This window comes from Garra rufa, chromosome 25 (genome assembly GCF_049309525.1).
Source record: "Garra rufa chromosome 25, GarRuf1.0, whole genome shotgun sequence".
Taxonomy (NCBI): domain Eukaryota; kingdom Metazoa; phylum Chordata; class Actinopteri; order Cypriniformes; family Cyprinidae; genus Garra; species Garra rufa.
The window spans coordinates 24,664,241-24,677,468 of record NC_133385.1 but is presented as its reverse complement, the minus strand read 5'-3'; the positions used below and the strand labels follow the sequence as shown (position 1 = coordinate 24,677,468).

Sequence of the window (13,228 nt, the reverse complement as noted above, 5' to 3'; positions counted from 1 at the left end):
GACTTACAAGATATTTTGCTGCAGAGAACAAAATTTTGTAAAAACAATTCAACAAAGGCATCAGTACACTATTGGAAAAAGTTTCGTAAGTTGATGAATAATGAAAAAAAATCTAATTGGCTCTAAATTATCATGTTCAAAATTATTCAACCCCCAAAGTAAAATTTGGTGCAGAATCTTTTATTCTTTAAAACCACCAATAAACACTGCTTGGAAGTGTTTAAAAAGCTTCTGTCACCTCTCTACTGCAATCTTAGCCCATTCCTCATAATAATCTTTGGTTTTCACTTTGCCATTGTTTTCTTCAAATTCAACCAAATATTTTCAATGAGAATTAAATCTGGAGACTGAACAGACCACTCAAGAACATTATATGACTGATCCCTGAACCAAGCTTAAGTAGGTTCAGATGTGTACTTTGGGATGATTGTCCTGCAGAAAAGTCCATTGATCATGAGTTTCAGTCTGTCCACCAAAGGCATCACAATTCTTGCCAAAATGGCCTGATACTTCAAAGAATCCATGATATCCTTCATACGGTCATGTTTTCCACTTCCTGCTACAGTAAAACCATAAAAGGACTGGCGTACCTCCATGTTTGACAATGGAAATGGTGTTCTTCTGCTTATAAGCGTTGCCTTTTTTTGCACCAGACATACTGCTGATCCATGGGTCCAAGTAGTTCCAGTTTGGTCACATCACTCCATAAAACACTCTTCCAGAACTCCACAGGTTCATCTAGATGAATTTTAGCATGTTCAAGTTAGCATTTTTTGTTCTTCTTGGTCAAAAGTGGCATTCGGTATTCAACTTTATGGTATTCAACATGAAGGCAATACTTGTCTATTCTACATGTTCTTCTAATACATGGCACCTCCTTTCGTCGGGTCATCTTGCAAGTCTTTCTCAGTTGCTCTGATTAAACATTTTATGATATTGTGCTTTTTTCTTCAACATCCTCAAAGGTTTTCTGGTACAACACACTTTAAACTAAGGAATAAGTCTGCCAGCTGTGTCTCTAGGAATTTTTCTTCTTCATGTAGCCTTAGACTTTCCAATACAATAACACTATTTCTTCTCTATGGCTTCTCTATAGCTTTTAAGAGATCTTTGTTGACTTTACCATATTTGCTACTCAACTTCAGCACATGCATGGGCTAACTCTATGTATGTGTAACACCCCAAGTTAGTTCTGTTTTTTTTTTTATAGCGTTTCTAAAGGCTTAATTGTGTTTTAAGACAATTTTGTTCCTCTACCATAAAAGTAAGTGACCTAAAACAGCATTGTTGAATAGGGGTTGAATAATTATGACATAGCTGTGTTATTTTAAAATCCTATTGACATTATCACTTTTAATATACCAGTAAACTGTTGTAGATGCAATTTTTATGAAGTCATGGATCTTATTTGTAAAGTCCTGCAGTCTCTGGGGAATTGAATAATTTCGATTGCAACTGCACCTGTGGGAACATTTTCGCAAGACACAAAATATGTACTAATAAGAAAGTCTACCAATCACTACAGTTTCCAACAGAAATGTCCACTAGAGGCGGTAAAACAGCGAGCATTTGTAATAGTTTTCGTACACAGTTATGATTACAGCTCCATATGTTGTGGACGTATAACAAACTTGTTTGGTAGTTCAGCCGGCACGAAACTGGACTTAGGATGTAAAATCCTTGGGTATGCATCCTGTGAAAAACATGACTCATGATTAAAAAGCTGAAAGATGAGAGATCAAAAAACAAGGTAAAAAGGCATGCTTGCGACTGCGTTTTAAAGTCAGAAATGAGGGATATAAACTGATATATCTGTTGATATCTTGGAATTCTGACTTTATAACTCACAATTGTGAGTTTATATCACGCAATTGCAACTTTATTTTTCAGAATTGCAAGTTTATTTCACACATTTCTGACTTTATTTCTCAGAATTGCGAGTTTATGTCTTGCAATTCTGACTTTATAACCCGCAATTGTGAGTTTATATCTCACTTTTTTAAATGTTTTATTTAGTGGCGGAAACAGGCTTCCATAGCTAAAACTTATTCTAACTGGTTTTACAAAAATCACACTAATAGTGCATACTAAAATTGTAAATGTTAACCATTGCAAATAACAGATCAAAACAAAAGTATATATTACATAAAATTAGGACTTTAAAAAAACATTAAAAAATAGATAAAACTGTATTTAACAAATATCTTTTCATTTTCTAATTGTATTTATTGTTGTCATTTTCACAAGCTGAGAATATACTACAGTTATTACAACTTTTTTACTTTTCAAATCTTATATTGTGTTTGTTCTTTTGGAAATGGATCTTTAATATGCCTAAATAATCTTCATTTGCATTTTAGACACAAATGATATTCATGAAAGAATAATTCTTGAAAGAATAATTGTTTAGTTCAGTAGGAACCTAATGTTTTGGGGGTGTTTTTCAGCCGGTGGACCAGGAAACCTAATCACAGTAAACGGCACCATGAAAAAGGAGCAATACATCAAAATTCTCAACAACAACATCAGGCAGTCTGCAGAGAAACTTGGCCTTGGGCACCAGTGGACATTTCAGCACAACAAAACACACAGCAAAAGTGGTGAAGAAATGGTTAGCAAAAAAAAAAAACATTAACGTTTTGCAGTGGCCCAGCCAGAGTCCTGACTTAAATCCAAATGAGAATCTGTGGAGGGAGCTAAAGATCAGGGTGATGGCAAGGAGACTTGCTGGTTGAATAAAAGTAACTTTAAGTCAGAATTATGAGGGGGTATGAATAAATTCAGCCTTGACTGTATGCACTGTATGTATATATACTAATTAAAAAAAGGTAATGTAATAATAATAAAATGTACTGTTTTTGCTGTAGGCTACTTTGGATCAAATAAATACAGGCTTGGTGAGGAACTTTTTTTTTTTTTTTTAAAGCTATAAAAATCGTACTGTTAAAAAACTGTTATTGTTATGTTTTCACTGGTAGTGTAGCTATTATTATTATATTATATTATAATATTATATTATATTATATTAAACTGAAAGCAACACATATTTTGAATACTGTGGAAGCATTATTTTGCTTTCTTATTTCATACTTGAGTAAAGCTATTCCGTGTCAATAAATACCATTTTCTGAAGGCAAATGTTGCTCCCAAACGATGTGATTTCCGCGGGTTTTTAAATACGCCAACCAGTGACGCAATATCCGGTACAGTAAGCGCCTATTCAAACCTTCAGGAGGAGGAAGCTGAAGGCTGAAGCAGCGTGCGGTGAGTTTGACATGTCAGATGAACGCGATATTTCTCAGCTGTCGAATAAAAATATAAAGATGCACGGATGCAAATATATATGTGGAATGAATACGCTAGACAGCCTGCTGCACTAAGTAACTTAAGCAGGACGTTAGCTAGAACCGCTAACTTTGTTGTTTACGTCAGTTGTGCAAGTGTTTACACTGTTTTGCAGGCTCTGCACATATTAATGTGGCTGCGTTTGATTGCATGCATACAAACATTTACTTACTGCAATGAAATGTCTATTTATGATACGTAAGGTGCGTTAAATACTACTGCAATCTTGGGAGTCTTAATATAAAGATTTCAGACTTTTAATCGGAGTTATTTACTTTAGTGCACTATGTTTAACGCGAGCGATAATGTTTCAATTTGATGGCTCGTGTAATATCGCTAGCATTGGCATTAGTGGCAGCCCTGTTCTGCATAAATGTCAATGTATAAACTCAATTACATAAAGTCCAGCAGTCATTGTAGCTAAACAACCTTTGCCTCGCAGATTCCGAGAGAATAAAGTGGACCCTGTCTCTCTCTCTTTCTCTTTCTCTTATTGTCATTATCGTTTAGCGGGTGCCTGCATCTATGGTGAATGTGCCTGAGGAGCTATTTCCTCTAACATTAGCTGTTGTGATGCTGGCATTATTACTATTTTGTTAACAGGAGCTCATAGGGTCACATTACCATGTTCATGAAGCCCTGTGCGTTTTTACACTGGAATATATCCTTTTAAACACAGCAGAGGGCTGTAAATGTTTGCAAGGTTTGTTTGTCCAGAATAGAGATATTATAGTTATGCAATGCTCATATCTTTGGGCATTTTACATAAGCACCATACTTTCAAGTCTATAACCAGTTTTTGAATATCAAAAACAAAAATGAAATGTTTGTCCTGTGACAGTCTATAAACAATTGAAGCCTGTTTCCACGACTGAATTAAAAATAAAAAGTTTGTTGTGGCTTTTTATCTCACAATTCCGAGTTTTTTCTCAGATTTGTGAGCTATTAATTCACAATTCCAAGTTATAAGGTCAAAATTGCAAAAGATCAATTCACTGACTTTTCTCAGAATTGCTTGATATAAACTTGCAATTGTGTTCTAAAGTCAGAGTTGGGTTATATAAAATTGCAATTCTGACTTTTAACTCGCAATTGCGAGTTTGTATCCCGCGATTCCACTCGGTTTTGAATTTTTTTTCTCAGAATTGCATGATAAAAATGTGCAATTCTGACTTTTTCTCAGAATTGCGTGATATAAACTTGCAGTTGTGAGATATAAAGTCAGAATTGGGTGATATAAACTCGCAATTACGAGTTTGTATCTCACATTTCTGACTTTTTTTTTTTTTTTTTTAACTCAGTTTTGACTTTTTTTCCACAAAGCTCTGACTTTTTTCTCAGGATTGCATGATGAAAACATGCAATTCTGACTTTTTACTCGCAAATGCAAGTTTGTATCTCAGTTCTGACTTTTTTACTCAATTTTGACTTTTCAGACAATTCTGACTTTTTGTTAGAATTGCATGACAAAAACTTGCAATTCTGACTTTTTCTCAGAACTGCGAGATATAATCTTGCAATTGTGAGATATAAAGTCAGAACTGGGTGATATAAACTTGCAATTGCGAGTTTGTATCTCACAATTCTGACTTTCACTCAATTTTGACTTTTTTTTTCTCAGAATTGCATGATATAAACTTGCAATTCTTTTTTTTTCTCGCAAATGCGAGTTTGTGTCTTGCACTTTTTAATAATAACTTACAATTCGGACCTTTTTTTTCTCAGACTTGTGAGTTATAAACTAGCAATTGCAAATCCAGTATTAAGCAACAAGAATGATGTGTTCTCAGAATTACAGGTTTTTATCTCACAAATCTGATTTAACTTGCCATTTTGAGGTAAAGTCAAAATTGTGAGATATAAACTTGCAATTCTGAGATGCTTTATTAAAATAATTCACCTTTTATTGGTATAACAATGTCTAGTCTAGTCTTAATTTCATCATCAAAAACATTTAATGATAAAATAATCACTTGATTTGCCATGGATTGCCAGGTTGGACATCATATCTTTGAAAGATATTCACAATTTTAATTTGAAGCATTTAGTAACAAGTTAACTAGTTATCAATGACTGCATATTGATTTATTGTGAAATATCTGTAATACCTACTTCTTTTATGCAGAGTTTCCTATAGTTTTCCCACTATTTCCTGCTCACTTTCTTCAGTTAAAAAGAAATGAAGATTTTTTTGAGGAAAACATTCCAGCATTTTTCTCCGTATAGTGGACTTCAATGGGGGATCAACAGGCTGAAGGTCCAAACTGCAGTCTTATTGGAGCTTCAAATGGCTCTACATTATCCCATCTAAGGTCTTATCTAACGAAATGATCAGTCATTTTCTAAAATATATAGATATATATATTTATATACTTTAGCCACAAATGCTTGTCTTGCACTAGCTCTGCATCTACAACTTGGACAGGGGTGGGCATTACAGGTACAAGTTACAATAGATCACCCTCAGTGTAATCAGTCAAAGATTTTCTTCAGATTTTTCTGTCACTGTTAAAAAATTCTGTAAATGATGGACAGTTTTCGGTTAACGCAACCTCTGGTACCAACCCAGTGTTTACAAAGTGAACATGCAAGGAAAGTCAAACGGCCTTTACAATAAAAGATAAAACAACGATGCTGGATGAATTTGAAGTTGGAGGAGAAAATGAGCTGAAGTTTTTCGCCCTACCCTATCTTTCTGAACCGGAGAACTAACTGTGCATGACATTTTCAAAGTGATAAAGTGCATGAAGTCACTGACGTGCATTGGAGAGCTAGTGCAAGATATGTTTTTTTTTTTTTTTTTATAGAAAATGACTGATTGTTTCACTAGATAAGACCCTTATTCCTCAGCTGGGATCGTGTAGAGCCCTCTGAAACTGCAGTTTGGACCTTCAACCCGTTGGCTCCCATTAAAGTCCACTATATGGAGAAAAATCCTTGAATGTTTTTCTCAAAAAACATATTTTCTTTTTTTAACTGAAGAAAGAGAGACATGAACATCTTCTTGGATGATATGGGGGGTGAGTAAATTATCAGGAAATTGTATTTTATATCCTATTTATTTAAATATCCAAATTTTTTTCACAGTTGAAAAACTGTAATCTATTTAGATAAATGCATCCCTAAACAGTAAGTAGCAACAAAGTTGCTGGAGAAGTCCACTTCCAGAACAAAAATTAACAGATAATTTACTCACCCTCTTGTCATCCAAGATGTTCATGTATTTCTTTTTTCAGTCGATAAGAAATTATGTTTCTTATCGACTGGAAGGAAAGTTTTCAGGAATTATCTCCATATAATGGATTTCAATGGTGCTACCAAGTTTGAACTTCCTAAATGCAGCTTCAAACGGCTCTAAACAATCCCAGCCGATGGAGAAGTGTCTTATCTAGCAAAACGATCATTTCACGAGTTCCCACTTACTGATAATAAACAGAGTAAAAGGATAGCGTATAAGGTTAAGCGTATTTGGCGTGCTGTCCGGGAGAGGGCTCCGAGCTCGAAATTCGTTCCCGAGCCCGGGGCACTCCCCCTGCCCGGGGAGAGGGTCCGAGCTCAGCAATCGGCCCGAACCCAATAGCTCCCCCTAGGGCTGGGCCGATAAACGATATCATATCGAATCGCGATAAAATTTATGTTAACAACGATGATAAGCTATAGACATTTTTTGCTCGATATGGATTAATCTAAGAGCCAATCACACAGCAGAAATATGCGACAGCGGCCAATCAGCGTGCAGCGTGCGTGTGCACGTCAAAGTACAAAGTTCATTTTCTACAGCACTTTGCGAAGCAACCTTACACCCAGACGACAAAAAAAAAGAGAGTGGAAGCAGCGACGAAAGAGAAACTAACCTCGAGTTATTATCCAAAGATGTTGAAGTTGTCGACAAAAAACGGTAGCACGAATTCCGTAAGTGGTTTGACTATCTGAAAAGTGACTCTCAGCTCAGCTGAGAGTTTGGCGCAATTGTTAAAACTGAAACCGAAAGCAAAAAACGCACGCGCATTCAAAAGCAATTTTAATCCCCCTTGTTTAGAGAGTGACTTTGCAATGCGCGCAAATGAGGCTACATGACATATCTAGGCTGTTATTAGTATGTAGACTATAATAGGTTGTGTATGTCTATAGCCTACTTTGATTATGGCTGAATTGTCTGCACTTTATACGATTAAGAAAGAGCTGTGTCGTAATTTTTTGATATTTGTACTGTAGATTGTTTCAAAATGCAGTGGTTGCCTCTAATTTAAATAGCTCAACCGATAATAGAGAAAATAAACAATTGTGTTTATAATAATAAATAATAAAGAAATAAATGTGTTACAAATTATTTTTTACAATAATTTTATGTTTACATTTTGTACATTTACTCTCATTTACCATACTCTGTCACAACTTTTATTTTTTTTATTTATTTCAGTAAGTTGTTTTAATTTTTAAGGCCAAATCTGTAATCTGTTTTTGTTAATAAACTATACTTTAAAATGTAATTTAATGAACCCTTTAATTTTTGTGGCTTTAGTCATTGTTGGGATACTATTTTAAAGCTGGCAACATCAACATCTTATATCGAAATATATATCGCCATCGTTCAATATGGGAAAAAATTATCGAGATTACATTTTTGCCATATCGCCCAGCCCTAGCTCCCCCCTATAGAGAGGAGACGGGGTGGTGGAGGGATGTTGAAACGAGAGATAGGAAGGTAAGGCTGCTTTGATTATTTATAGTGATTCCCCTTAACACTGATTGGATAGGGAGTGATTACTGATGATGCATTGGCCGTGTTAATTATCTGTGCGCGCTCCTCCTGAAATTAGTTTATAAAACGTCACTCATTTTCTAAACAAATTGACAATTAATATACTTTTTAACCGTGAAATTTTTTCTGGTTAAATACGGTCAATACAGTTAGGGTATGTCGAAAAACTCCTGTCTCGTTTTTTTCGTCAAGTCAAAATAGTCCTACAACGCTGTTTTACCTTTTGTAAAGGCCGTTTGATCTACTTTGCACATTCACATTGTAAACACTGGGTTGGTACTTCTGCAGCGATTTAGAACGATTTTGAAGTTGGGGAAGAAATAAGAAGTTTTTTTTTTTCGACATACCCCGTATTGGCCGGAAAAAAAGTTCATGCAGACTTAGACCAAGCGGCAACCTCCTGCTCTCTCTATTGAAACCAACACGGAAGTGACTTAAACTGCAATTCATCGACTGGCTGCTAGAGACTGGCTGCAGAAGAGAGTCAATCCCATTGACTCCCCATGTTAAAATGCCCAACTTTACAGCAGAAAAAAAGTATGTTTACAGCTTGGTACAAAAAGTGGTTTTGGTCTATAAAGCTAGTTTTGCCCTTCATGTCAACTGTGAGGGGGGTGAATTTTTTTAATAACTCATCCATTTAAGTTATATTAAGCCTTAAAGTTCAGCATAATTAAGGGCGTGGTCACTTGATTGACAGGGGGATTGCTGCTGCTGTCACCACTGTTGCGCTAGGCGGGCGTGGTTTCAGCAACCAGCTCCACCCACGTCCCGCCTTTTTGCCCATTTTCGATTATCCGGGAGTGACGTGCGGTGGCGCGATTCCAAGATGGCGACGGCCGAATCCCACCCACTATAGGCTTCAAAATCGCTCTTCAGAATCCTATGGGTGACATCACGGACACTACGTCCATATTTTTTACAGTCTTTGACTTAGACAAGATGAGCGTTTGAGGGTAAAAAGTATATAAATTGTCAATTTGTTTAGAAAATGACAGATAGTTTAAGATAGATAAGACCCTTCTTCAGCTGGGATCGTTTAGAGCCCTTTTTTGTTTCCGAAAGTGGACTTCTCCTTTAACTATGGTTTGTTGCTGGTCAGATAGCTCTGCATGACTAAGTGGGCGCTTTTTTTGCCCAGACTTCACCAGAAATCACAAAAACTCAATAGTTTCAGTAAATCATCTTCTCAAGAAAAACTCTTTGCCCTGCAAACATACTTCCTTCAAAAGATGCAATCTAGTTTCTGTTGTCCAGCAAGCATGTTCAGGATGGAACTGCGTTAAGTCTGGTGTGTTTTTACTTTGAATCCTCGTGTGAGTGTTTCAAGGTTCTGATTTTGGAGAAAGGGAGGGAAAAAATGTGATGTCGGGGCTAATTAATTCTTGTTTGGAGTTGAGAAATCCCTTCAGGAATTAATTAGACACCATGTATTGATTTTTCTTTCTTTTCCCGAATTCTGTGCTTTTAACAGTAAAGCCTAATTCACTTTGTGCAGGCTTAGTTCTTTTCCGTTCCACTTCGGAGGTTTCAATTTCCTTTTCGGAGTGCCTGGGAGAAATGCGTAGGAATATTCATAAGCGCTAACAACATCACTACGCTTCATCCTGATGCCCTGTGTAATGATGTCTTCCGTACGTCGTCTGGGGGCGAATAGCGCAACTGGATCAAAATTTGAAAGAAATACAACCGCAGTGCCAAGATGTCTAAATAAGGTTTTTTCAGGGGACAGTTCGAAGGTGCGAACATCAGTTCAGTCACGGCTGATTGTCACGCTTCTTTAGTTCTGAATGAAGGTGAGGAGACACATGACAGTGTTAATTTAAAATCTTTAAAACAAGATTCATTCAGCGTGCTTTTGGTGAAGTGTACTGTAAATTGCTTGGTTTATCGGCTTTTCATTGCGATGAGTGGTCGTGTCAGAGGTGGGCTTTCCATTCACCTGTGGTTTTCATTTTGAGCGTATTTAAAAAATACTCTTCAAGGTCAGTGAAGATGGAGACACTCTTACCCATAAGCCCACTCAGTTTAGCACACTCTCGCCCAGGGGCATCAGACTCAAATTACCTTGAGGCCACTAGTCAGGTGGTGTTCTCAATAGATTCAGCCAAAGGGAGTCCAGAATTACTGTGTTTTGCCTGGAGACTTGAGGCTTAGCAGACAGATTTGGAGTCCATTGGTTCCACTTCCAGCTCTGCTGCTCTTTATGCCCTGTTTACAGGTGTAAATGTTGCACTGACAGTTGCACTGTTACAGTTGCACTGACATTTTCGGTTCTAAATTGTGAAATCAGAAAATCACCCTAGTGAAAAAGAAGTGTGCTTGAAAAGATAGTTCACACAAAAATGAAAATTAGTCAATGATTTACTCACCTAGCTGTATATGACTTTCTTCTTTCAGAAGAACACAGTTGGAGTTATATAAAAAAATGCCCTGGCTCTTCCAAGCTTTATAATGGCAGTGAATGGCTGTTGAGATTTTGAAGAAAATAAAGTGCATTCATCCATCATAAAAAGTGCTCCACATGGCTCAGGGGGCTTAATAAAGGCCTTTTAAAGTGATATGATGCTTTTGTGTAAGAAAAAGCCATCCTAGATGTACAGTTGAAGTCAAAAGTTTGTGTACACCTTGCAGAATCTGCAAAATATTTTTTTTTAACAAAATAAGATCATACAAAATGCATGTTATTTTTTTATTTAGTACTGACCTGAATAAGATATTGCACATAAAAGACGTTTACATATAGTCCACAAGAGAAAAAAATAGTTGAATTTATAAAAATGACCCTGTTTAAAAGTTTACATACACTTGATTCTTAATACTGTGTTGTTACCTGAATGATCCACAGCTGTGTTTTTTTTTTTTTGTTTAGTGATAGTTGTTCATGAGTCCCTTGTTTGTCCTGAACAGTTAAACTGTCTGCTGTCCTTCAGAAAAGTCCTTCAAGGTCCCACAAATTCTTTGGTTTTTCAGCATTTTTGTGTATTTGAACCCTTTCCAACAATGACTGTATGATTATGAGATCCATCTTTTCACACTGAAGACAACTGAGGGACTGAGGGAACTATTACAGAAGGTTCAAACACTCACTGATGCTTCAGAAGGAGTGCTGGGGGGTGAATACTTTTAACTTTGAAGATCAGGGTAAATTTAACTTACTTTGTCTTCTGGGAAGTGCGTAAGTACTTTCTGTTGCTTCTGAAGGGCAGTACTAAGTGAAAAAAAAAATATTTAGAAAAAAAATAAAACAAATTTACGCATCTTTGTTCTGTTCAAAAGTTTTCACCCCTGGCTCTTAATGCATCGTTTTTCCTTCTGAAGCATCGGTGAGCATTTAAACCTTCTGTAATAGTTGCATAAGAGTCCCTCAGTTGTCCTCAGTGTGAAAAAGATGGATCTCAAAATCATAATCATTCAAACAAAGTCTGATAGTAGAGAGTGCGTCTCGGGGTCCAGGTGCTGTAAGGTCAAGGTGTTTTCTGGTCTAGGGTTTATCAAAGTCTATAAAAAAAATTCAAAATGACCATGGCACTTTCGTATATTAAAAAGCCTTTATTAGATGGCTACAACTCTCCTACAACTCTCATACAGTCATTGTTGGAAAGGGTTCAAATAAACAAAAAAGGGCTAAGAATTTGCTAAGAATTTTTCTGAAGAACAGCAGGCAGTTTACCTGTTCAGGACAAACTGAACAGTTCACTAAACAGAAAAACACAGCTTTGGATCATTCAGGTAAGAACACAGTATTAAGAATCAAGTGTATGTAAACTTTTGAATGGGGTCACTTTTATAAATTCAACTATAATTTTTTTTTTCTTGTGGACTATATGTAAATGTCTTTTATGTGAAATATCTTATTCATGCCACTTCTAAATAAAAATAACATGCGATTTGTATGATCCCTCTTTTTTCGTTAAAATACATTTAGCAGATTCTGCAAGGTGTATGTAAACTTTTGACCTCAACTGTCTCAACTGGCTTGAGAGAGAGTAAATCATGAGGTAATTTTCATTTTTTTGGGTGAACTGTCCCTTTAATTGTATTAAATGTGCATTTGTAGTGTACTTCAGATGTTCAAAGTAGAGTATATTAAAAAAAACTGTACTGCAGGTAATGTAATATTAATCGATTATTGATTTCCATCAATGCATTAAACTTTTATGATCATAATGCATTTTAGTCATTTTTTATGATTCGATTTATTAGAGATGTGCATCCAGCAGATGTTGTTTACGAGAGGTTGAGACTCGAGACTCGAGACTCTATAGTGCTCGAGGGCTGCAAAGGCCAGAAGGTGAATAAAAGATCAAGTCCCTCGATGGAGCATCTCTCCCAGATGTTCAGCTCCATTGAATCAAACCCCATTTCATCAGGAAGGATTGTTGTACACGTTCATGTTTCAATGGAGCCGCTTGAGATGTTTCTCATTTCAGGTTTGCTTCCATTGATTGAAGGCGAGCTACACCTGTAGTCTTTTCAGAATTAATTAGTGCAATTTGTGATCCACACCATTTTCTCAAGATGAGTTTTGATACATGTTTATCACGGGCGTACGCATGTACATGCAATTCTTCATTTTCAATTAGTCAGCCATATGAAGCGTCTATTTTTGTGGCTCGGTGCCACATAGGCTTAATTGTTTCTGAGAGGTTGACTTTGGCACCGTATGTTGCTTTAGTCTCACTATCAATGCGAGTTCCTATTATGCGTTTTCTTTTGCTCGGCAACATATATGCATCAATTATTGTTCCTGTTGTTGCAGGCTATCATCAAAAGAACATGCCTGTACAAAAAGTCAATGATTCATCTGACCTAGATGCCAAGGTCCCTTCTCATCTCCAGCGCACATCTATAACAAGCCTCACAATAAGCTCTGAGCCCTCACACAGATGTGTCAAGGTTTGATGTGTCATTTTTTTCACTGGTTTCTGCTTTAAAAACCACATGCTTCCATAACAGACATGCACTTTGGTTTTTCAGCATTTTTGTGTATTTGAACCCTTTCCAACAATGACTGTATGGTTTTGAGATGCATCTTTTCACACTGAGGACAACTGAGGGACTCATATTCAACTATTACAGAAGGTTTAAACGCTCACTGATGCTTCAGAAGGAAACACA

At 36.4% G+C, this 13,228-nt stretch overlaps 1 protein-coding gene across 1 annotated transcript in view; it reads left to right on the top strand.

Moving 5' to 3' along the window:
- The first annotated feature begins 3,236 nt into the window (after positions 1-3,236).
- pot1 (protection of telomeres 1 homolog) overlaps positions 3,237-13,228 on the top strand; it is a 60,168-nt gene continuing 50,176 nt past the window's right edge. The window contains exons 1-2 of the mRNA XM_073832086.1: positions 3,237-3,264; positions 12,870-13,006. Coding sequence (XP_073688187.1) covers positions 12,887-13,006 — 120 coding nt within the window. The 5' untranslated portion in view covers positions 3,237-3,264; positions 12,870-12,886. The remainder of the gene's footprint in view (positions 3,265-12,869; positions 13,007-13,228) is intronic.